This window comes from Pyrgilauda ruficollis, unplaced genomic scaffold (genome assembly GCF_017590135.1).
Source record: "Pyrgilauda ruficollis isolate IOZ18807 unplaced genomic scaffold, ASM1759013v1 scaffold215, whole genome shotgun sequence".
NCBI classification, from domain to species: Eukaryota; Metazoa; Chordata; class Aves; order Passeriformes; family Passeridae; genus Pyrgilauda; species Pyrgilauda ruficollis.
Window position 1 is genome coordinate 438,831 of NW_024520873.1, and position 22,797 is coordinate 461,627.

Genomic DNA, 22,797 nt, shown 5'->3' on the forward strand with positions numbered 1-22,797 from the left:
AGCGGGCAAAGGGTCAGGGGGCTCATCCTGAGCCGGGCAAAGGGTCAAGGAGTCCCTCCCTCACCTGGGCCAAGGGTCAAAGGGTCTCACCCTCGCCTGGGCCAAGGGTCATGTTTGGGATTCAGGCTCCATCCGGTGGAGCAGCCGTGAGGGAGTGTGGGGAGGGGGCAGCAGGTGCCATGGAGCCCCAGTGACAGGTGGGGAGCCCCTTCAGGTGGGGAGCACCTGAAGGATCCCTGTTGCAGAGTCAATCAGGCACAGACAGCAGTCCCTTTCCATTAATACATTTATTTTCTGCTTCCCGGGCTGGTTTTTGTTGTCCTGGGATCCTCCCTGGCTGTGCTGGGTTCTAGCAAGGCAGGGTCAGCAGTGCCAGGGCTCAAGGTATGGCAGGGCAGGTTTAATTGGATGGGAGGAAAGATTTCTTCATGGAAAGGGCTGTCAGGCCCTGGCACAGGCTGCTGAGGGCAGCGGTGGAGTGCCCATCCCTGGAAGTGTTCAAAAACCGTGCGGATGTGGCACTTGGGGACGTGGGTTAGTGGTGAACACGGTGCTGGTGCCGAGTTAACCGTTGGACTGTGATCCAAAAGGGCTTTTCCAACTTTGTGTGATTCAGAGACACTCAGGAAATTGACCCTCTCTTCTCACCTGACAGTTCTGATTAAATTTCTGATTTAATCCTTCACTGTGTTACTGATATGGGCACACGTGGAGGAGCCTGTGCAGGGTGTGTGGGCCACGATGAGGAATTTTGGGGGACAGGGGGCAGGACAGGGGTTACTTCACCCCGTACCCCACGATGTGCGGCTCGATGGGCATCCAGGGTAACGCCACGCTGATGTGTTGTATCTTCAGCTCGGAGAACTTCGCCTCTTCCAGATTCTTCCACAGCTCTCTCGTGAGGCAGCATCCAGCAAAGACGAGTTTCCAAGTTGGGTAACAGACCTGCTGCCAAAAATACGTCCAGCTGGAATGCTCAGCGGCCACGTGCTCCAAGAAATAGAAAGCTCCTCCCTGGGAACACAGAGTCTTCTTACAGCGGGTGTGGGGGTCACACCAAGTGGCTCCCACTTCCCCCCCCTTTCCCTTTTCCCTTTCCTTTTTCCCTTCCCTTTGTTATCTGGAATTAATGAAAGAAGGAAATGTCCAGAGATTCAAAATGCCCATTCAAAAAGCACAAAGAGCGGACTTATTTGATCCCTCTTTTATTTCAGCAGTAGTTTGTTGTGGTTTTGTTTCAATTAGTTCCTAACATGACTGGTTTTTTTGGAATTAAATGATCTTCAAGGTCCCTCTCAACCCAAACCATTCCATGGTTCTATGAAAATGCCACTCTAAAGGCTGAAAGTCTGTTTTAAGCTCAAATCAGCTTTTTCACTTGTTTTTTTTTTTTTAATTTTTGGTCTGAGTTTTAAGCTCAAATCAACTCTTTTTCACTTGGCTTTTTTAAAATTTTTGTCTGAGTTTTAAGCTCAAACCAACTCTTTTTCACTTTTTTTGTTTGTTTTGTTTTGGGGGGGGGTTTGGTGTTTATTTTGAATTTTTCTGGGTTTGTTTTTGGTTTTTTCCCCCACCCTTTCCTTGCTCGTGGTACCTCTAGAGCAGACATGAAGGGCAACACCAGTTTTTTTCTGCGGGTACTCACCGGCCGGAGCACCCGGAGCACTTCCCTCAGGGTGCTGCTGACGCTGTGCACGGAGCACAGCACCAGGGTGCAAACCACGGCGTCCACCGAGCCGCTGGGCACCTGCCGCAGGTCCTCGCCCGCGGCCACCAGGAACTGCTCGTAGTGCAGGTGCTGGTTCTTCTTCATGTTTCTGGAGAGGCCCTCCTGGAAGTTGGGGTTGATGTCGGTGCAAGTGACTTTGCAGCCCGGTGGGTAGAACTGGAAGTTGGCGCCGCTGCCGGTGCCGATCTCCAGCAGCCGCAGCTCCCCGGAGGGGCCCTTGAAGTCGGGCAGATTGCGGAACAGCTCCTGCTTGTGCTTCTTTGATTTCTTCTCGTGAAGTCCACAAATCTTTTCTAAGATGAAAGGAAAGAAGACCTTCCTGCAGAAGGGCTCCCAGATGCCCAGGAAGGACAGCAGGTAGATGGGCCAGGCTAGCAGTGCCAGGCCAGCACGGAGCAGGAGGACGCTCGCAGCGGCCTCTGCCATTTTCAGCGTGGGCAGAGGATCCATGCAGAGCAGAACTTCTCCTGCGTGGCAGAGCTCGGGAGCCCAGTCAGAGCTGCATTCGTGTCCTCTCCGAGTACATTCAGCTGCTTGGGTTGCTCTGGTGGACGCTTTTCTCCAGCTGATTTCTCAGTCCGGTCACAGGCAAGGACTGAACTGTGCAGCTGCAGCCAAGCAGTGACCAGAGTCCAGGGGAGGAGCTGCCAGTTTGTTGCCAAGCCGGTACAAACTGGGCAGCACAACTTGGTATGTAACCCCAGGCAAAGTTCTGCAAGTGCCCTCCTTCAGTTCCGGGTACAGTCACGTCTCTTAAAGCAGCCCGTGCTGCCCTCGGAAGCTCAGCCGAGCTCTGGATCTCTGCAGGAATTCTGTCAGGGGTTTGATTAATGTTTCAGTTCAGAGTTGTTAGGGAGTTGATTTTCCAGCCCCTGGGAGCTGCTGGGTTTGCTCAGCAGCTCTGTGCTCTCTCTGAACAGCAGTTTTAAGTCTTTGCAGTGCAAGGACACCTTAAATCGTTTGGTGGGTGAGAACGGGCTCCCAGTGATCTTCCAGACTGATGGGAATCATGGACAGAGATGAAACAATTTATTAATTCATTAGTTCTGCATGCAGCCTGTGGGGTTTGGGTTTTTATTTGGGTTGAATCAACACTGACCACTCCATGAACACATTCTGGAAGACTTTGTCAGCTCTGCAGTCAACAGAGTTTTCCAAAGGATTTCGTGGCAGCGTGGATCAGCCGTTAACAGGTGACAACTCTGCTCCAGGTCCAGGAGAATCCAAGGTCCCTAATAACCTTGGGATGAGTGGTCCCTAATAAGCTTGGAACAGTTCTGCTGGGGGCGCGCTGGAGTTTTGCTTTCCTGGGAAAGCCACCAGTGTGTCTCCGCTTCCCTCTGGTGGCAATAAAGCAAATTAAAGCCAGGAGTAATTAGGTGCTTCATTAACGATCTCTGTTGTATTTTCATGCCTCCACCTTGTGGCAGCTACAAACAGATTGAACGGTGGGAATCGCAGAATCGTTTGTGGAAAACACCTCCAAGGTGGAGTCCAACCTTTAATTACTCTGTGGTGCACCAAATACAGGGGATGATGATGATGACAATGGACACACGGACACTGATGATGATGATGGTGATGGGCACAGGGATGATGATGATGATGATGATGGACACACAGATACTGATGATGGCGATGGGCACAGGGATGCAGCTGCTGATGATGATGGACACACGGATGCTGATGATGCTGATGGACACAGATGCTGATGATGGACACAGGGGTGCTGATGATGATGCAGGTGATGGACACACGGATGATGATGATGGTGATGGACACAGGGATGCTGATGATGACGGTGGACACAGGGGTGCTGATGCTGATGCTGGTGATGGACACACGGATGATGATGATGACGGTGGACACATGGACACTGATGATGATGATGATGGTGATGGACACAGGGATACTGATGATGATGATGGACACGGGGATGCTGATGATGACGGCGGACACACGGACGCCGATGATGATGCTGGTGATGGACACATGGATGCTGATGCTGATGCTGGAGATGGACACACGGATGCTGATGATGATGCTGGTGATGGACACATGGATGCTGATGATGATGATGGTGATGGACACATGGATGCTGATGCTGATGCTGGTGATAGACACAGGGATACTGATGCTGATGCTGGTGATGGACACGGGGATGCTGATGATGATGCTGGACACAGGGACGCTGATGATGATGCTGGTGATGGACACATGGATGGTGATGATGGTGCTGGTGATGGACACATGGATGCTGATGCTGATGCTGGACACATGGATGCTGAAGCTGGTGATGGACACGGCGATGCTGATGCTGACGGCGGACACACGGACGCCGATGATGATGACGGCGGGCCAGGCCCGGGGGTTCCCCGCTCCCCCCGCGCCTCTCGGTGCCTCCGGAGCGCCCCCCCGCGGCGCGCGCGGGGCGGGCGGGGGCCGGGCCGGCCGGGCGGGGGGAGCGCCGGGAGCGCACCAAGATGGCGACACCCGCAGTCCCTCCCGCAGCTCCCCCCGCGCCGCAGTCCGGCAGCGCCGCGCCGGGGCCGCGCTGAGCCCGCCCGACACGGTGAGTCGCAGCCCCCGAGACCCCCGCGGGCTCCAGCCGCAGCTCCCCTCGCTTGCTGTCCTGCTAGATCCATCCCCCCGTAGCCCTTGGCACACCTCCCCCGGGGGCTCTGCCGCAGAGCGCGGCCCGGAGAGCCCCGGGGACACCGGAGGCGGGTTGTGGGGCGGTGCGGGGCGGAGGGCCTGGGGAGCCCCCAGCCCCAAATCCGCCGCGTGAGGAGGGTCCCGGAGCCTTGCCCCCTTCTCAGCATCACCTCGGTGGATGCCCGGGCACCCCGCACCCAGGGAAGGGGGTCGGGGGGCCGGTTCTGTGCCCACTCAGCTCTGCCCGCGGGGCTCCGGCAGCCGCTGTCCCGGCCGGGCAGGGTCCGTCCGCTGCAGCCCGGGGCCCCCGGCCCTGCGGGAGTGGGGGGGACGGTGCCGGGCCCGGCATCAGCGTCCCCCGGCCGGCGGACTGGCTCTGGGAAGGGGCAACCGCCCCCTGCGCCCACCCTGGACCTGGAGTCCCGTCTGGGCCCCGTCCTTCCATCCCTCCGTCTGTTCCTGCATCCCTCCCTGCGTCCGTGCCTCCGTCCCCCCTCCACCCCACAGCTTGGGGGGCCCACGGGACCCTCCTCCCACGCCCCAAATTCGGGGCCGTGCTCTGTGCGTTGTAGGAAAGGAGAGCCCGAGTTCTCCTCCGTGTCCCTTCCCCCTCGGCCCTCGCTGCAGCGCTGCTCTGTCCCTCCACCACCCCCTGCTCCCACTGCTCGGCATGCAGAGCTTCCCCTGCCCGGGGACGGGGGATTTTGGAGGACAGGAGGGGTTTTTTTGGTGGGGAGAGGCGGGCAGGGGGATGCTTGGGGCAGTCTTGGTGTTCCAGCTGACCCAGATGTTGGGTCAGCATCGTGGTTGTGCATCTCCCTTCCCTCTTTCCTTCCGCCACAGATTTTGGGGGGGATGGCGAGGGCAGATTTGGTTTATATTATTTTTTCCCTTCCTGCTGGGAGGGAATTGCACATTCACGAGGTTTTTCTATTAAAAAATCTGGGTGTCTTCCTCCCCTCCCCCTGCGTTCTGGTGCAAACTGATGCCCAGCTGATGTGGGGGTGGGGACGCCGGGAGGTGCTCCACGGCAGCGGCTGCGGATGATCCGGGGTGAAGTCGGAAAGTCTGGCAAGGGGAGCAGCTGCACCGGACCCTCGGGCCCTGAGCTGCATTTCGGAGGGTGATCCCAGGTGTGGGAGGATCATCCTTGTCCCCTCCGTGCCGTGTCGCAGCGGTCGGCGGGAGCCCCCCGAGGGGCCGCGCAGGTGGGGCGGGTTGCGCGGCTCCGGTGATGTTTTTACCGAGTACGGACGGGTCACCCGGCCCTGGCACACTGCAGCATTCCACCCGCACCGGGAGCCGTGACCGGGACGTCCTCTTTTGACACCGGGAAGCTTTAATTGTGAGGAACTGGGGGTGCGGCGCGGGGTCCCTGTCCCCCTCCTGCCGCTGCCTAGAGGTGGAAAGGGAGGAAAGCGCGGCCGTGCTGCTTTTCCAGGGCAGCCCTGCTTTGGAGAGATGGGGCCTGGAAATGGTCCTGTTCTCCTGTGTCGGTGATGGAGGCTCGGGAAGCTCTGGGGTCGGTTCCTCCAGCCGTGCCCGGGGGCAGGAGGTGTGGGCGAGGCTGGAGGAGCCCATGGGACGCTCCCTGTGCCCATTACTGACCCCTCGGGCCGTCACCGCCCTCCCGATCTCTTCAGGGGCAGCCACGTCAAGTTGGTGAAGCTGTTTAGGATCTCTGCATAGCTCTGGGCTTGGGGAGTTGGTGCTTTTAGGAGTAACAAGCCCCTTCACACCGCTGGGACCTTTCCCTGCTGGGTCGGTCCTAAGGCCTCCCGGAGCTCCAGTGCTTGGCTTTTCCACCCTTTGTGTACTTAGAAAGTCCCTGTTCTTCACTTTGGTGTTTTATATAAAACTAACAACGTGACCGAAGGTTTCTTTGATCATTTTAACCCGTTTGGGTTCTTCTGCAGTGTCGTTCACTCAGGGTGGAGGACCTGGAGCCATCACAGATAATTTAATCAGTTATATAAGCTTGTATGTATGGCTTAGATGTAGATCATGGTATGGATACTGTACTGCTCAGTGGAACAATTATAGTCCTGTGGCTTTTCGGTGGGAGGAGGTTTCTAATAGGCAAGAGGGCGAGCGATCACGTGCCTTAGGAAATGGAGCATGGCTGTGCCTTCATTCTGTTAAATAAAGCAGAAACAAAGTCAGCATTGAATGGAAATGAAGTAGCTTCAAACCATAAATCACAGTATCATCTTCCTCCCGTTTGGTGCCGTGTCTGTGCTTGGTGCTGGGGCTGCCCGGGTGTGTTTTTCGTTGAATGACCTGCTCTGGGTTTCCACCTCGATGGAGAGCTGCTGTTTTTCAATGGCTCAGTGCTGGCCCTGAGGCTGTGTGGCCCTTGGGCTCCTGCTGTCACATGGTGGCCCTTCAGCATCGATCGCCTTCCCCCGAGCTGCAGCAGCTCCATTGATATCAGCAGATACGCTGGGATCAATAATTTATTGTTGGGTTCAGAGCAATGGGCTGGGTTAGAGCTGGAGCAGTGAAACAACAAAATGGGTTGGGAACAAGCACAGGGGGAGTAATTTCAGGAGCCACGGAGAGGAAAGGCGTGTGATGGCTCATGTTGGTGATGGTGGGGTGGAGAGCTGGTCCTTGTGGGACGGTGGCTGGAATCTGGTGGGGTTCAGGAATGCTTGGACTGCCCCTCTGGTGCCTCACTATCCTATTTCTTGTGCCTCACTATCCTATTTCTTGTGCCTCATTATCCTATTTCTGTGCAGAGGTGGAGAATACAAGTAGGGAAGAAGTGGCTTCCTGCTGCAGGAGTGTATTATAAAACCTCCCTGACATTAGCTCAGGTTCCAGGCTGGCTTTTAACACTTCACACCTTCTTCTGGCTTAGGCAAAACCCTCTCCTTTTCAGGAGGGGTTTCTTCACAGAAAGAGTGGTCAGGCATTGGAAGGAGCTGTCCAGAGATGTGGAGTCCCCATCCCTGGACGTGGCACTGCGTGCTCTGGGCTGGGTGACAAGCTGGGGATCGGTCACAGGAGGGACTCGATGAACTTGGAGGGCTTTTCCAACCTCGCTGATTCTGGGATTCTGTCTTCAAATACTGTCCCAAATTTAGAGCAACTTCTGCCTTCCCTTGCCTCGGCCTTGTCCTGTAACTGTTATTCCTGCCTAATGGAGCACTCCAGAAAATGGGAAGTTTTGAGGAAAACGAACAGCCAAAGCTGGGACTTTGCTCCTTCTTGAACAGAGCCATTTCAAAATTCAGAGATTTTGCTACCTTCAGAAAGTCCCATTCCATGCTTCTTGTACTTCTGCCCCAGCTAAAAAGTGTGAGGAGTTTATAATGAAGTCTGCTGAGAGGTGATTTGAGGATTTTGAGTACTGCATAACATTGCTGAATTGTCCAGGTAGTGGTGTTAAAGTTACAGGAATAGCTACACAAGTGGTCTTAAATTGTGGAAATAAACCCTTGATTGCTGGAGAAGGGAGCAGTGAGTTGTGGGGAGTGAGAAAGGGAGGCTCAGGGGGGATTTTCTCCTCCTCAGCTGCTCCTCAGCGTGAGATCTCTGTCACCCAGGTGGGAAAATGCCCTGGAGACCAGAGGTTGGATGGCAAATGTGGCCATTCCAGTGGTGTTCCCACTTTCTGGGCTGTTGAGTGAAATCAGTGGCAGGATGGTGATGTCAAGACAACCAGGAATGACTGACATCAGTGGAGGGAGACGTTTGTCTGACCAGATAGTCAGGGGGTGATTAGGAGGGAAGAAAAGTGTTACTGCACAGGGAAACCTGGGTTGTGTTCCAGCACACGTCAGAAATTTTTAACAGAGCACTAGAAGGGGGTTGCTTATTTTCCCCCCCTTTCATGTTTGTCCCCTTTGTACTCAAACCATCTGAGCGCTCCACAACAAGAAATGAATTCCCCCAAAATTATAGTGTAAAATAACCATTCCCTGACTCCTGGTTTATGGGTCGTGGATGGGCTGAATGAACCAAGCAAGGAATTAAATTTGGGTTAGTGGCTGAACTCGTGCACAAAAGCTGTTTTGAACAGTTCTTTGTTCAGAAGTTTGAATTTTAAAGGGGGAAGTTGAAACACTTCAGGTTGTTTCGTTTGTGAACCTCCAAGTTCTGTGTGAATTTGGAGATAAACACAAGTTGGCCTTGAGTAAGGACAGAATAGGGAACTGGGGATTAATTAATTAACTAGGATTAACTAGTTCTGATTCTTGTAACTTACTGAGGGATGTTACTGGAGCCACACAGCTGCTGGGAGGGAGTGAGGACCCTGCAGGAATCAGTCTGTAGTCGGTCTAAATGAAAGTGTTGTTAATTAATAATGTTTTCTGTGTGGCCAGGCTAGACAGGGCTTGGAGCAACCTGGGGTGGTAGAAGGTGCCCCTGCCCATGGCAGGAGGTGGAGCAGAATGAGCTTTAAGGTCCCTTCAAACCCAAACCAACCATTCGATGATTCTGATATTTTGCTGTTGCTGTTGGTTGCTTTTTCTCTTTCCTCTGTACATTTCTGTTCATTTATTTTGCCTTTAGAGGTGTGTGTGTGTCCAAGTTCAGGCCTTCCTTCCATGGCCATTTCAAGACCACGAGCATTTCCCTGCCTTGTCCCAATCTGCCCCTGACCTCCCTTGTTGAGCCAAGCACTGGGAACTTCCACAAGGTTTTACAGAGGGTGGGGAAACACCAAGCAACAAATGCTTCTTGGGAGTGGAAATATTTCCTTTCTCTTCCACTTTTGTGGCATCAAACATGCCATGAGAGCTTTCCTAAAGGGAAGGTCCCTCCTTCACTGCTGCTGGTCACAGCACTGACCCTTTCCACAGATTAAATTGGCCTGTTCCAGACCCAGGACTCACTGCAGGATTGGAGGCTGAAATCCAGCTGTGGATTTCCCCATGGGTGGATATTTTGGTTTTTCTTGGAGCTTTTTAGGCTCTCCTGCAGCAGGATTTCAGGCTGCTGTTCATCTACACCATGTTTTCCTTCCTGCCTCAATCCTCACCTTGGAATCAAGAGGCACATGTGTCCATGTGGGTTATATAAAAATTCACACAGAAGGTCTCTCAGCCTCAAAGACACACTGTGAATGGTAATTAATAAAGGAAGAAGTGTATTAAGGCAAGGAAATTGCCTCAAAAGTGTTTTTTAATTTATTTTGATGATCAGCTTGAATAATTTATTGGAATATTTCATAATGTACCAGTAAATGGACTGCTGGGAACATTTAGAAAAAATAATTAAGTCTTAGCAACTGGCCACCTCAGTGCAGTAGTTTCTGGTGGAAAATCTTAGGCATTTGAGCAATGTGTGTGTTGTGTGCACCCAAATCCAAGCTCCCAGGATAAATTCCTGTGTCACAATTTTCTGAACGTTTCTCTTGTTACAGGTTGAAAAACCTGATGTAGGAAGGGCCAAAATAAATCCTGGGATATATCCATCAATCCTGGTTGGGAAATCACATTTACAAGGTTTGCAGCTTCCAGAAGCTTTGCCAGGCAGAGCAGCTGTGGAAGTTCCTCCTTGATGAAGATGAGGTGGAGCCACACATCTTACTTTGTCCCTTACCTTAATGTGGGATAATTTATTGGGAAAACAAATGAAGTCAGGACAGGCAAGACCATCCCAAGGAGAGAGAGCCTCAGGTCACTGTTATGGGTTGGTAGCACACAAGAAACAGCCCTGTGAGTAATTCCAAACTGCCAAAACGTGGAGAAGCTGCTGCCATGTGCAGCTGTGAACCAGATTTGGGGAATGGTGTTGGTTTGTTGGGTTTGGTTGTGTTTTTTCCTTTAAATGGGAAGTCAGCTGAGTTGGTGCCTCCAGTTGTGGGTTGTGTAATTTTGCACAAATTCCTTCATGCCTTCATTTTTTCCCTTTTTTATGCTGTGTCCCTGAGCTACTTTGGTTTCTAAATTCAGGCCTTACATATTTATCTGTGCCATTCAATTAGACCACATCCCCAATGCTGCTCTATAGTTTCACAGTATGTGGGAAATTTGGTAATTAAATGCATGCAAATGCTGCAAGAATAGAATAAATTAATTTTCCTTAATATCAGCAGGCCATTTGGTGATGTCTCAGAGATAATGTGACCAACATACTGGCTCTTCTCTCCCCTTCTTGCCATCTTTTTTGAGTCTTCACTGTTATTGCTCTAGAAATACTCAGGTTTATAGGAAGAGAATCCTGACCCCCGCTGCACTCTGGAATTACATAAGGAGGGAGATCTGTACTCCAGGTTTTTTTGGATCTCCAAATAAAACCTGAGCTGGAAACAGCATTTGAACCCTACGTGTGTGGTGCAGCTTCAGACTGATGTGTGGATCAGGGTGTAAAAGGTTGTCTCACAGCAGTTGCAAGGGATAACCTGAGATCCCTCTGGAATGATTTGCACTGAGTGTTCCAGCTTTGAAAATTCTCTGCTGAGGGCTGGGATCTCCAGGTATTCTTACCAAGGACTCAGTTATTTATTGGGTTTTATTTATTCCTGAAGGCCACTGAGCTCCAGAGAGTTGTGGTTCTCTGTGTTGGCTTCCCTGAACTCCTCCCACGTGAATTCAGCACAATCCTCATGGCCTGAGCAGGCTGAAATAGCTGAATTTCAACAATTCAACCCCATCTCATGGTTTCCAAGGAATCTGAAAGTCATTCTTTCCTCCGGATCTTTAATATTTATTTGGATGCTGTGTTTGTGTTGTCTTAAAAGATGTGACCTTACTGGTTATCTTTTTCCTTGCTTGAGGGACCTTATTCCAGGCAGCTCTGGGGTCTGTTCTGTGCCATATCCTCATGGTTTTTGTGGCATATCCTCGTGGGTTTTGTGCCATATCCTCGTGGTTTTTGTGCCATATCCTCGTGGATTTTGTGCCATATCCTCGTGGGTTTTGTGCCATATCCTCGTGGATTTTGTGCCATATCCTCATGGGTTTTGTGCCATATCCTCGTGGTTTTTATGCCATATCCTCATGGTTTTTGTGCCATATCCTCGTGGGTTTTTGTGCCATATCCTCGTGGTTTTTGTGCCATATCCTCACGGTTTTTGTGCCATATCCTCACAGTTTTTGTGCCATATCCTCGTGGTTTTTGTGCCATATCCTCACTGTTTTTGTGCCATATCCTCATGGGTTTTGTGCCATATCCTCACGGGTTTTGTGCCATGTCTCACGTTTTTTATGCCCTATCCTCATGGTTTTTGTGCCATATCCTCATGGTTTTTGTGCCTTTCCTCTTGGATTTGGTGTCTGTGTCCCTCCCCAAGCACCGTGTCGGGGCTGGGTTCTCTTCCAGCCTGCAGCACTGCAGTGCTGTTGCATCAGTGCAGGGTTTCTGTCATTCCTCTCCTCCCTTGGCCTCTTCTGGAGTGAGAACAGCCTGACGAGGTAGCAGCAGCTCAGAAATGCAAGGTATTCCTGGTATTGCTGCTGCTGGTTCTGGGCCTGGCAGGAGGAGCAGAGCTGCAGAGCTCTGGTGGGCGGCTGCATTCGGGGGAACCAACTTCCTCAAGCTCTGCTGCTCGTGGCAGTGGGTGGAGGAGAGCAAGGGGCTCCGTGGAGGGATGGGGCAAACCCTGCCAAGGCAGGTTGGAGGCTCTGGGAGCTTGTCCTCACCTGTGCCCCGCAGCCCTCCCTTTGCTTTTATTGATTGTGGTGCATCTGATGCCAACAGGACCCAGTGTCCAACCCAAATAATCAGAGAACTTGAACTTTCAGGAGTTACTGTTGTGCTTGATGGAAGTATTTTTAAATTATTGCATTTTTATGGCCTCAGATTAATAGAAACCCTCATAATTTATAGAATTATGGAGTGGTTTGGGTTGGGAGGGACCTTAAAGGCCATCCAGTCCCACCCCTGCCATGGCAGGGATACCTCCCAGTAGCCCGGGTTGCTCCAAGCCCTCTCCAGCCTGGCCTTGGACACCTCCAGGGATCCAGGGGCAGCCCCAGCTTCTCTGGATAACCTGTGCCTCAGCACCCTCTCAGGGAGGTGTTTCTTTATAAAATTCTGTAAAATGAAAGGATGAGATTTGACTTCCCAGTGCAGAGCTGTGATGTGCTCAGGGGCAGGTGAGGCAGGGAAGCCTGGTGAGGGCTTGGCCCTACCTAAAGAGCATTCAGAATTCTCCCTGGACTTGGTGAAGTCATTAGGGAACTTCTCATAGCTGCAGAAACACCTGATAGGGCATCAAGGTGCATTTTTTGGGAGTGCTCACATTGGTGCTGGTGCTGTTGTAAACCCAGCCCCAGGTTCCTCCTGTGTGTACCAGGGAGTGCTTTGCTAAACACCTTGTTGGCAGAGTGAGGAATGTGCTGGTGCCCTGGGCCAGGCCCAGCACCTGGTCCAACTTGATCTGCCTTGGAATTTTGTCTAAAAATCGGTTTTGCTGAGAGCAGTGACTGGTCAAACTGTTTTTGCAGGAAAATAGTGGCTTTGAGAATGGAGTTGCTTTTCAGAATGTTTTTTCTAGAGTAGTTTGTGTTCAGGAGGGCCCAAGCTGGGGTGGCCACCAGTGGGGCTGGGGGAGATCCTACAAACTGCTTCTTGCTTGTAGAACTCAGTGAAGTGACACCTTGGGCAGTGACAGCCTTGGTGTGCACGTGCCTGGAGCTCGTTTTGGGGATGAAACCAGCAGCTCTGCTCCTCTGCATCACTCTGATGCCTTCAGTTTTAGTTTTCCTATTTTCCAGGTTCTGTACTGCATTGGTATGTAGCTCTGAACTTCATATAAAGTGTTTTAGCAAGTTCTCACAGCTCAGTCACACAGAACAATCCTTTTCCAGCCCCAGAACCAAGGACAGTGCTGCAGCTTCAGGCCCAAAAAGTGCAAACAGCAGAAAATGGAGGAGAGCAATCTGGGAGGATGGGACTTCATAACCTGGAGCTGGAATTGGACAATTAACCCAATATAGACATGGACCAAAACTTATAAAAGTGTGAAAACTGATGACTGAGTGTCCATCTTGGGTGGAGCCATGGCCAGGCTCTTGTGCTGCCCAAGGTGTGTCCATTGAGGATATCTTTTTAATAAACCCCTACTTTATTCTTTAACTGTGTGTAGCTCTGTTCCAGGAGCCCTCAAGGCATCACCTACAGCCTCAGGACCTGAAAAGTACAAATAAAATTTTTTAATTGTATGAAAAACTCATGACTGTTGTCCATCTTGGGTGGACAGTGATCCAGGAGCCAGTGAGCCATCTTGGGTGGACAACAAGAGCCACAGCCGGGCTCCTGTGCTGCCCAAGGTGTGTCCATTGAGGATTTCCTTTTAGTAAACCCCTACTTTATTCTTTAACTGTGTGTAGCTCCAGGAACCCCTCAAGGCATCACCTACAGCCTCAGGGGCCCGAAAAGTATAAATAAAAATATTTAATTGTATGAAAAACTCATGACCATTGTCCATCTTGGGTGGACAGTGATCCAGGAGCCAGTGAGCCATCTTGGGTGGACAGCAAGAGCCATGGCCAGGCTCCTGTGCTGCCCAAGGTGTGTCCATTGAGGATTTCCTTTTAATAAACCCCTACTTTATTCTTTAACAGTGTGTAGCTCCAGGAGCCCCTCAAGGCATCACCCCGTGGGGATGTGCAGAGCGGGGCTCCCCGTGCCTCTGCCCGCGCTGTTCTGACCTCGTGCCCGTGTTTTTCTCCCCGCAGAGCTGACCTGCCCGGGGTGCAACATCTCTAAAGAAGCTGCTGCAGGATGAAAAGATGGCAGCGCGGCTGCTCGCACCACCAGGCCCCGAGAGTTTTAAACCCTTCACTCCGGAGTCGCTGGCCAACATCGAGAAGCACATCGCGGAGCTGAAGAAGAAGCAGCGCTCCAAGCAGGACAGCAGCCACCGGGACGACGATGAAGACAGCAAACCAAAACCAAACAGTGACCTTGAGGCGGGCAAGAATTTGCCTTTCATCTACGGGGACATCCCTAAAGGGCTGGTTGCTGTGCCACTGGAGGACTTTGACCCTTATTATATGACCCAGAAAGTGAGTCCGCAAGGAAGGAGTTGCTAAAGTGCCTTTTTTTTGCCTTGGGAAATTACAGGTTTGGGTATGGTTTAAACAGAAGATAAAAAAAGAGGGAGTCTTGGATGGGGATCGTTTGGTTGGTTTGTTTTCTTGTGTATTTTTCTGTGAGGTTTAATGATCGCTTCTATCACCTCAGTCTTTAAGGATGGAGTTAAGAGAACAAGCTCTGGAAGCTAAAAATAGTTCAAGTTGTGCTAATGTGCCAATTTTAACCATCAGGGCAATAAGAAGAATTTAATTGAGGGGTAACAGTGAGGGTTTCAGTGTGTATTTCATCACTTGCATGGAATTCAGTCTGAAGTTGATGGTTATGAAGCACTGGGACCCAGAATCATGGCAAAAAAGGAGACTAATTAACTTGCTTTCATCTTAATTTTTATTTGTCTAAGGTGATGTGGCAGGAAGCATTTATGGGTGCTGAGGTGTTTGAAGAAATGGTGTCATGAGGAGATGGTTGGCAGACTGCTGGGGATGAAGGGGAGGGATCCACTGGTGATGGAATGAGGAGCACGGTCACTGATTTCACTAGAAGCAAAACTGAAGTTTTTCAGTGTTTAATTTCATGAGTGACCAATACTTGATGAGTTTTTGTGGGACAGACGTTCAGAAGTGACTCTGGGGCTGGCAGGGCATCATTCACGTGAAATCAGCTGAATTTGGGGAGTGATGGGAGTAACTGACCCTTCTGTACTGTGTTCACACTGATGAATTTAATGGTTGGTTGCGTCAATTAATTCTTGTGTCCAGAGTGCTGAGGGCAGGTTCTGCCTCAGAACAGGGCTGTGAAATTTGGGGATCTGTGTTTGCATCGTGGTGCTCAGCTGATGTGCTCCTCCAGGAGATGCACCACCAGGAGCTGCTGTGGGAGCTTAGTTATCCTCAGGAGTACTCCATTTGTTAAACAAATATTTTCTCTTTATTAAGCCAATCTGGTTCTGGTGAGAGCAGGTCATGGAATTACAGAATTTGGGTTGGGAGGGACCTTAAAGCCCATCCAGTGCCACCCCTGCCAGGGACAGGGACACTTTCCACTGTCCCAGGCTGCTCCAAACTCTGTCCAGCCTGGCCTTGGACACTTCCAGGGATCCAGGGACACCCACAGCTCCTCTGGGCACCTGTGCCAGGGCCTCCCCACCCTCACAAGAGAACTCCCAAGGTCTCTTGACCCCTTTTCCCACCAGAGAAGTGTTAGGAAAGGTCTGTGATCCCACTGCCAGAGCTTTGCAGCCTCTCTGTGAGTTGAAGGGGTGGTGTCAGTGGGAGAGTTGGGCTGATTCCTGTTTTTTCCTGGCCAAAGCAGGGGCAGAGCTCCGTGGTTCTCAACATTCCACCCCAAACAGGAGGCCCAGGGATCCCCGTTATCCCTCCTGCTGCATCCTTCTCCACGTTTGCCTCCCAACACGAGGCTATTAATAAACCTTTCATTTTTAGAGGGAGAGATGAGCTGCGTTCCCCTCTCTGAAGGCATCTGTCACATCTCCGGGAGCGCCGTGTGGAATCCTTGGCGGGCTGAGATGCAGGGAAGGTTCTGGAGATGGGAGCAAACCCCCCCAGCCCTGCTGACCTCCAGCAGGGTCTGGCTCTCCCCACAAGCCCTGAATCCTCTGCTCCCTGTCATGTCCATCTCAGCATGGCCTTGCTTTGCTGCTCCTTGCTGCTTCCAATACTCAGTGACTTTCCACAAAGAAATTTTTTTTAAGGCCATTAAAAAAAAGGCCCTTCTCTGAATCATCAGGAATTACGAATCTGCTTGAATCATGGGAAGTTTTCCAAGATTTTTTTTTCTCCCCCACCCTCTCTCCAGAAGGCTTTGCATCACAGGTCTTTGCTTTTGCAGCGTGCACGGGGACGAATCAGCTGGTTGCTTTTCCCTGCAGGAGGACACAGTGATCTTGGTTTGTCTGAGGAAACTGAAACTGCATTTTAACAGAGCAGCTGAACCTCCCAGCACCTGTAAACTGATATTTAAAGGAGAAACAGTGTGACCTGGAAACAGAACCGTGGCACAGGGAGTCACAAGTCCAGCCATGGGTTTGTCCAAGGTGCTGCTCTTCCCTCTGCTCAGTTTCATTTTGCAAGATGAGAGTCACAGAATCCCAGAATCTTTGAAGTTGGAAAAGACCTCCAGGATCAAGTTCAGCTTGTTCCCAGCTCTGGACACATTCTAGCCCCTGAGTGTCTTGAAGTGAGGGGTAAATCATGGCTCTGAGGAGAATCTGGAATCCCTTTGCTCGCAGGCAGCAGGTTTGGGAGCTGCTTCAGCTCCTTTCTGTCTCTGTGTAAGGACCAAAAAGAATTTTTTCATGATTTCTTATTTTACAACTTGTAATGGCCTTCCAGTTCCTGGCCTGAAGCACAGGCTAGGAGCAATAGTTACCCATTTTTGTTATGGAAACCCAAACCATTTCAATTAATATATCCAGGAGGCAGGTACATGAACTTCTTTGTTCACATGTGCAAAGAAAATTCAGGAAAAGCCCTGTGTGAGCAGCCCCAGCCTTGGGAGCAGAGCAGCCTCACGGCCTTAAATCCTTCAGTGTTTATTAAGACATCAGGGACACCTTCCTCTTTCATTCCTACAGCCAGGATTTCCATTTTGGATGTTTCCCCATCTTCTACACCTTTCTTTCCTTCTGATCCATTTTCCCTCTGCCAGGTTGGGACCTTGCTCCTCGAGCACCTTCCATTTCCAATCCCCTGGAATTCCATCCCTGCTGCAGAATGAAGTGAAGGTGCTCCTGCTTCTGCAAAGGCTGCAGTGCTGAGGCAGCAGAAGGTCCCTGGGTATTCAGTGAGTTGAGGATAACTTTGGGTGGATGGATTTCAGAGGGAAAAGGAAGCCTGTCCCCACACACGTGAGCTCTGGGGCTCATAGGTGACATCCCAGGTCACCTATGGTGCCACAGGAGCACCTGAGGATCTCTCCGGAGCCTTCGTGCCAAGGGAGTGACTTGCAGCTTTGTCAAGTCACATGCCAGCTTTGGAAACGGGCCCTGTGGGTCCAGAATGTCACCTTGGCCCAGGAAAATCACAGGGATGTGAGGGACCAGCTGCAGGAGGCACGTCTGGCTCCGGGATGTGCCTCAGGAGCCTTGGCCCGTGGTGTCTGCAGGGAGAGGTGGTGACTCTGCAAGGTCACGACACTATTCCTGGGTTTGCATTTCAGTGAAGTCACCAAAACAGAGGAAAGAGTCAGAGGCATCCCAAAAATCAGGTTTTTATTATTATTTCCAGCGTCTCATTGCCTTTCCCAGGCCTTGAGTGCTTAGTGGTGTTTTTTTCTTGCACTCTGTCTCTCCAGTTGGCTTCAAAGGAGCAGGAAAAGTGAGTGGGGAAGGGAAAGAGTGAAGAAAAGAGATTGGATTCCCTGGCAGTCGTGTTCTGCAGTCCTCCCCAGGTGCTGGAGGGAAGGCAGGGTGTGATGGAGCTGTTGGCTGTTGGTGCTGTGGATCCAGGGAATGCCAAGTGTGGGATCTGCTCCCATCTCCTGAACAACTGCAGCCCACTCGTGATGGGGGAAAAGGTGGAGAATTATTTCTGGCCCAGAGGCACAGTGGATTTCCTTGCACAGGCAGATTGTGAGGTCGATAAAACTTAAAAATTAGGAACTCTCTCCAGCAGCTCCACAAGCTCCCAGGGCAGCTCTGCAGGTGGGGTCATCCCCCCTCCCTGCTGGGGGCTCCTGGTGCACCTCAAACCCTTCTCCCCAGGGCTGCTCTCAGGGCTGGTTGTGTCTGTAATGAATTCTTCAGCCCACAGGGTGCCTGAGTTTTGCTGTAAATTCCTTTTCCAGCAGCCCCAGTGGCTCACTCAGGGTGTCACCAGGAAGTCACCGCTCTCCCCTGCTCCTGCAGGAATGTGCTCCCATATGTTCTGAGGCTGTTCCTGAAGCTGTTTGCTTCTCAAATCTCCTGCCCACTCCCCCTCACTCCTCAGCCATTGCAGAACTGCTCAGTGGCAAACCTGCAGGAAGCAGGAATGTTTTAAATCTTGATGGAGCTGGAATGATTCTTGCCATCCCCCAGTTGGTTCTGTTGCTCTCCCAAGCACAGTCATCATTTTGCAGATTGATTTTTATGAAACCTTCTTTTTATGGAGAAGGTTTTGGTGAGTCCTGATGAACTTGATGGAAACTAAAGAAGATGGAGTTTTTTCACAGCTCTATCAAAGGGAGGCTTCGGGAAGGCCAAGCAGACAAAACCATCTCTTAAACTGACTGCAAAATACCTTTTTCCAGGTATCACCTTCCTCTGAGTTTTGAGCTTTGCTTCAGCCCATCTTAAAAGCTCTTAAGGATGTTCTTGGCCCAGATCCAGAAGATGTTTTAAGAGCTTGCAGCCATTTTGAAATGGAGTTTTAATATGTCAGCAGCAGAATGGAAAACTAAAAGAGGGTTTAAATTGCCAAACATTTCTTGGCTTTTGGGCTTTCCTTTCTATTGACAAGACCAAGTAGAGATTTACTGAGGATTTTAGAGGGTACACGGGGGAATGGTGGATCTCAGAACTGTCATAATCCATGAGCAGACTGGAATTCTGACAGCTCACTGCTGCGAGGGCTGTGCTGAAAGGCCCGGGATGATGGGCTTTACAGGCAGGAACAATTCAACAGGTTTTGTGGCCCAAAAGGAGAAATTTGGGCAGAGCACAGGGAGAAAACAAGCACCTGCCTTAGGTGCAGTCACATAACAGGTGAGGAACTAAGCAAGAAGGACGTGGAGTTCATGTTTGGTTGGCAGTGGGGTGAAAACTCAGATGTCTTCATGGAAAGGGTGCTCAGGCTTTGGAGGGGGCTGCCCAGGGAGGTTTGGAGTGCCCATCCCTGGGGATGTCCAGGGAATGGCTGGAGGTGGCACTCGGCACCCTGGGCTGGGTGATTTGGTCACAAGCTGCGCTCGATGCTCTTGGAGAACTTCTTCAACCACGGGGATTTGGGGATTCTGTGGTTTTACAGCAGGCAGTGCCGAATTCCTGAGTCAGTCCTGGTGAAATTGGGTGTTCATGTGATCCCTGCCGTGTCCCACCCTCGTCTGGGGCACTTCCCATCCACCTGCCCCAGCTCACTTTTGGGTTGTTCCACCTCCAGGAAGCCACACACACATCCCTGTGTCTCCAGGGGAGGGATGGCTTTACTCCTGCCTTGCTGGTTTTGGCTGAAGGAGCCACAGGCTCCTGCCTGGGGGTTTTTCCCATGGGAGATGGAGACACAGCGGGGCTGAGCCACCTCTCAGAATTTCTGAGTGGGGTTTGGGAAGTTCCAGTCTTCTTCCAGCTCCCCTTGTCCCACGTAATGTCCAGCATGGTCCTGCTGGAGGGTTCGTTGCTCAAAAGGTTTGGGAGATCATTTTTAAAGAGATTTAAAAGGAAGGGGATGTGAGTCCTGGAAAGTTTGTGGTGTCAGGGAGTGGGGGAGAGCTGATTCCTAGAATTGAGTGTCCCCTGAGCACTCTGTAATGGCAATTTTGCAAAACTTTGGGCCTTTTAGGAGGTTTGTCCATGCCAAGGTGAATTGGTCATTAATTCTTGATGCTGCAATTTAAGAGCTGTCCAGGACTGTCTTTAAAGTGCTTTTGGTGGGGATGCATTAGTGGTTCTGCTAACGAACCTTCCTCTCTCTGTGCAGAACCACAATCTGATTTTGATTTCCTTTGCAAATAATTTACTGCTCAATGGTCTAATTTAACCAAACGAGCTCAAACGTGTTGTTTCATTGACGAGGAAAATGACAAATTTCCTAAGAGTGAGTCTCCTGGGGAAGCCTGTGCTGGCAGGGAGCCCTGCTGGATTCCCTGGGGTTGGGCTCTGAGCTCAGCCAGTCTTTAGGAGACAGGAGTGAGTCCAGCTGTGCTTTGGGGCCATCCTGGAGAGGATAAAAACAGGATAAATGGTGCCAGGGAAGGGGCTTTGGCTTCTCAGTGCACACAAATTGCATTTTCCCCTCTGGTTGGGATGGTGGGTGCTCTGGCTGTGCTGCTGTGGAGCACCCACAGACCCGGTTTGCCCTGATGCTCCTGGTGCTGCTCTCTGCAGGGAGATGGACCAGCAGGATTCTGCTCCACGCTCACATGGATCATTCCACAGGTTCCTAATGAAGAATGAACCTGAAATTCATTCCACAGGTTCTTAATGAAGAATGAACCTGAAGTTCATTCCACAGGTTCTTCATGAAGAATGAACCTGAAGTTCATCCCACAGGTTCCTAATGAAGAATGAGCCTCACATCCTCACCAGCTCTGTGGGGAAGAGCAGTGAGGTGGCTGTGCTGGGGGTGACCTGTGCCCGCTGGCCTGGGGGACCCTGCCCTCGCATTTTGGTCCTGTTTGCCTGTCAGTCTGTCCTTCCAGGGATCTGTAACAGTGGGGTTTGCTGTGGTTGTTTGGGGAGTGTGGTAATTCACTTGTGGGGGGTTTTGAATAAGTTTGAGACAAGACCTCTGAGTTGTTTTTAGTGATGCAGTTTATTTTCTTATTTTCTAACCTAAGTAAGAAGGGTGAGTTCAGCTCACATTGTTACAGCATCACTCAGAAAGTTACAAGACCTTTTAAAGAGTTATTAACCAATTAAACACTGCTAGCAAAGGTATTTATATTTTTGACTCAATCCTTAAATATTTCATCTTGTAGACCCATACTACAGTGTAAATTTTGTTAGCCAATCATAACACACAAACCTATAGTGTTTCAAACTCCTTCTTACCTCTGTAACTACTTTTTTCTATATCCTAAACTAATTTTTCTATATCCTAACTAATTTTTTCTACATCCTAAACTCTAAAACTTCAGACTTTCCTTTACTAAACTTAACGTGTCCCTACTTTAAATCCACATTCTCATTTTTAACACTTAAGTTTAAAGGCCTCTTCCAAGGTCTCGGATCAAATCCTGTGTTTAATTTTAAATTTCAGCTTACAAAGCTCAAATTCTGAGAGCTCTTTACATTTCACATTCCAGCAGGAAGGAGGCAGGGGCTGTGCTCCTGAGCCTCTGGGGCCTGGGTTAATAAAGGAATAAAGGCTGTGGGAGAGGAAAGAGGGGCTTGGCTGGGAGATTTGGCTTCTGCCCTGGCTGAGGTCTCAAATTAAATGGATTTTTGGAGTAGAATTACCCCTGGTGTCTGGTGGGTGATGCCCGTGATGTTCAGGTGTCTTGTACCCTAATGGGAGCTTCATAAAGGAGATTATTTTTTAAAAAAACAACAGAAAATGCTGGGTTTTTACCCTGGAATTTTATCTGCTTTGTGTAATTCCTGCTGTGATTTTCCTGCATTAACTCTTCTCTCTCTTTCTTTTTTTTCTCTGCAGACCTTTGTAGTACTAAACAGAGGGAAAACACTCTTCCGATTTAGTGCCACGCCTGCCTTGTACATTTTAAGTCCTTTTAATCTGTTTAGAAGAATAGCTATTAAAATTTTGATACATTCATATCCTTTCCATGACTGAATTACCTTTGTGTATTCGTTGAAAATCTCGTAGCTGTTGTTGCTTGCTCAGTTCACAAATAGAAATGCCAGTCCTGCGCCTGGAGATGCCTCAGGATGTGCACAAAATCCAGATTTTTACTGGAGGAAAAAGCAGTTCTGTAGCCACATACAATGAAGATAAATTCTCCTTTATTCTCCCTGTTCACACACACGGATGAGTTTGTGCTTCACGTGAAGGGCAGTTAGGTTTTAAGAGCTACTGAAATGGTTAAACTGATAATTTTAATGAAATTAAAATTAATAAAATTCATTTAAATTCAAATATAATGAAAGAAATACTAGAATATTGCATGGAAATAAATAGACTTATTATCTGGAGAACAAGCCACAGCCACCTTTCAGTAATTAGACACTAATTTCTTGCTCTTTTGGCATCTCTAAAACATCTTCCTAATGGCAAAGCTCTTCCAAAATGTGCCACTGCAGAGCTTTGGAAGCACCATGCGATGGTGTTATTAGGAGAAAAAAATAATGTATTTTATTGACTGAGCTGCTCCACCCTGTTTATTTATTTATTTTTAGAAAATGCCTCTAAAATGGAAACACATCCACTGGGTTTTGAGGCTTCTTCCTGTGTCTCAGCTGGAGGAAAAGCTTTTCCATCTTTGCAGAGCTGACTTGGGAATATTTCCTTTGGCTCTGAGTTGTTTCTTGTGGCCTTTCCCCCGCCCTGGATGAAGCTGAGGGATGAATCTCTGCCAGGCTGAGCCCGGGGGGCTCGGTCTGAGCCTCTGAAATCGTTCTGCAATTTGAATATCTGCATTTCACCGCTTTGCCCCCGACTCGGTGCCTGCTGGAGGGATGGGCTGGGGCGAGGTTCCTGTAGAGCTCTGGGACTCGCTGGGACACAGCAGGAAATAGAGCATGGATTTATATAAAATTAATGTTAAAAGTGCATTACATTGAAATAAACCAGAATTCATCAAAA

At 50.1% G+C, this 22,797-nt stretch overlaps 2 protein-coding genes across 3 annotated transcripts; one reads left to right on the top strand and one right to left on the bottom strand.

Moving 5' to 3' along the window:
• Window positions 1–268: 268 nt before the first annotated feature.
• METTL7A (methyltransferase like 7A) lies at window positions 269–2,411 on the bottom strand. Its single transcript, XM_041468245.1, has 2 exons — window positions 1,646–2,411; window positions 269–1,014 (listed from the first exon to the last, which is right to left on the bottom strand). The coding sequence occupies exons 1-2, from the start codon at window positions 2,177–2,179 to the stop codon at window positions 778–780; spliced, it is 771 nt and encodes a 256-aa protein (XP_041324179.1). The 5' UTR covers window positions 2,180–2,411; the 3' UTR covers window positions 269–777.
• Window positions 2,412–4,045: 1,634 nt separating this feature from the next.
• Window positions 4,046–22,054, top strand: LOC121353973 (sodium channel protein type 8 subunit alpha-like). 2 transcript variants are annotated; one of them, XM_041468224.1, is made up of 3 exons: window positions 4,046–4,301; window positions 14,020–14,349; window positions 21,691–22,054. In XM_041468224.1, the coding sequence occupies exons 2-3, from the start codon at window positions 14,074–14,076 to the stop codon at window positions 21,826–21,828; spliced, it is 414 nt and encodes a 137-aa protein (XP_041324158.1). In that variant the 5' UTR covers window positions 4,046–4,301; window positions 14,020–14,073; the 3' UTR covers window positions 21,829–22,054. The 2 variants fall into 2 exon arrangements, with proteins under 2 accessions (XP_041324158.1, XP_041324159.1); XM_041468225.1 differs by lacking the exon at window positions 4,046–4,301 and adding an exon at window positions 13,244–13,367.
• The last annotated feature ends 743 nt before the right edge of the window (window positions 22,055–22,797 follow it).

Excerpts from the sequence above, each read along its gene's own strand:
- LOC121353973 (XM_041468224.1), top strand. The coding sequence starts at position 14,074 with ATGGCAGCGCGGCTGCTCGCACCACCAGGCCCCGAGAGTTTTAAACCC. Across the intron at positions 14,350-21,690 it reads CTTATTATATGACCCAGAAA|ACCTTTGTAGTACTAAACAG; the intron begins GTGAGTCCGCAA and ends TTTTCTCTGCAG.
- METTL7A (XM_041468245.1), bottom strand. The coding sequence starts at position 2,179 with ATGGATCCTCTGCCCACGCTGAAAATGGCAGAGGCCGCTGCGAGCGTC. Across the intron at positions 1,015-1,645 it reads TGCTCCGGGTGCTCCGGCCG|GGAGGAGCTTTCTATTTCTT; the intron begins GTGAGTACCCGC and ends CTGTGTTCCCAG.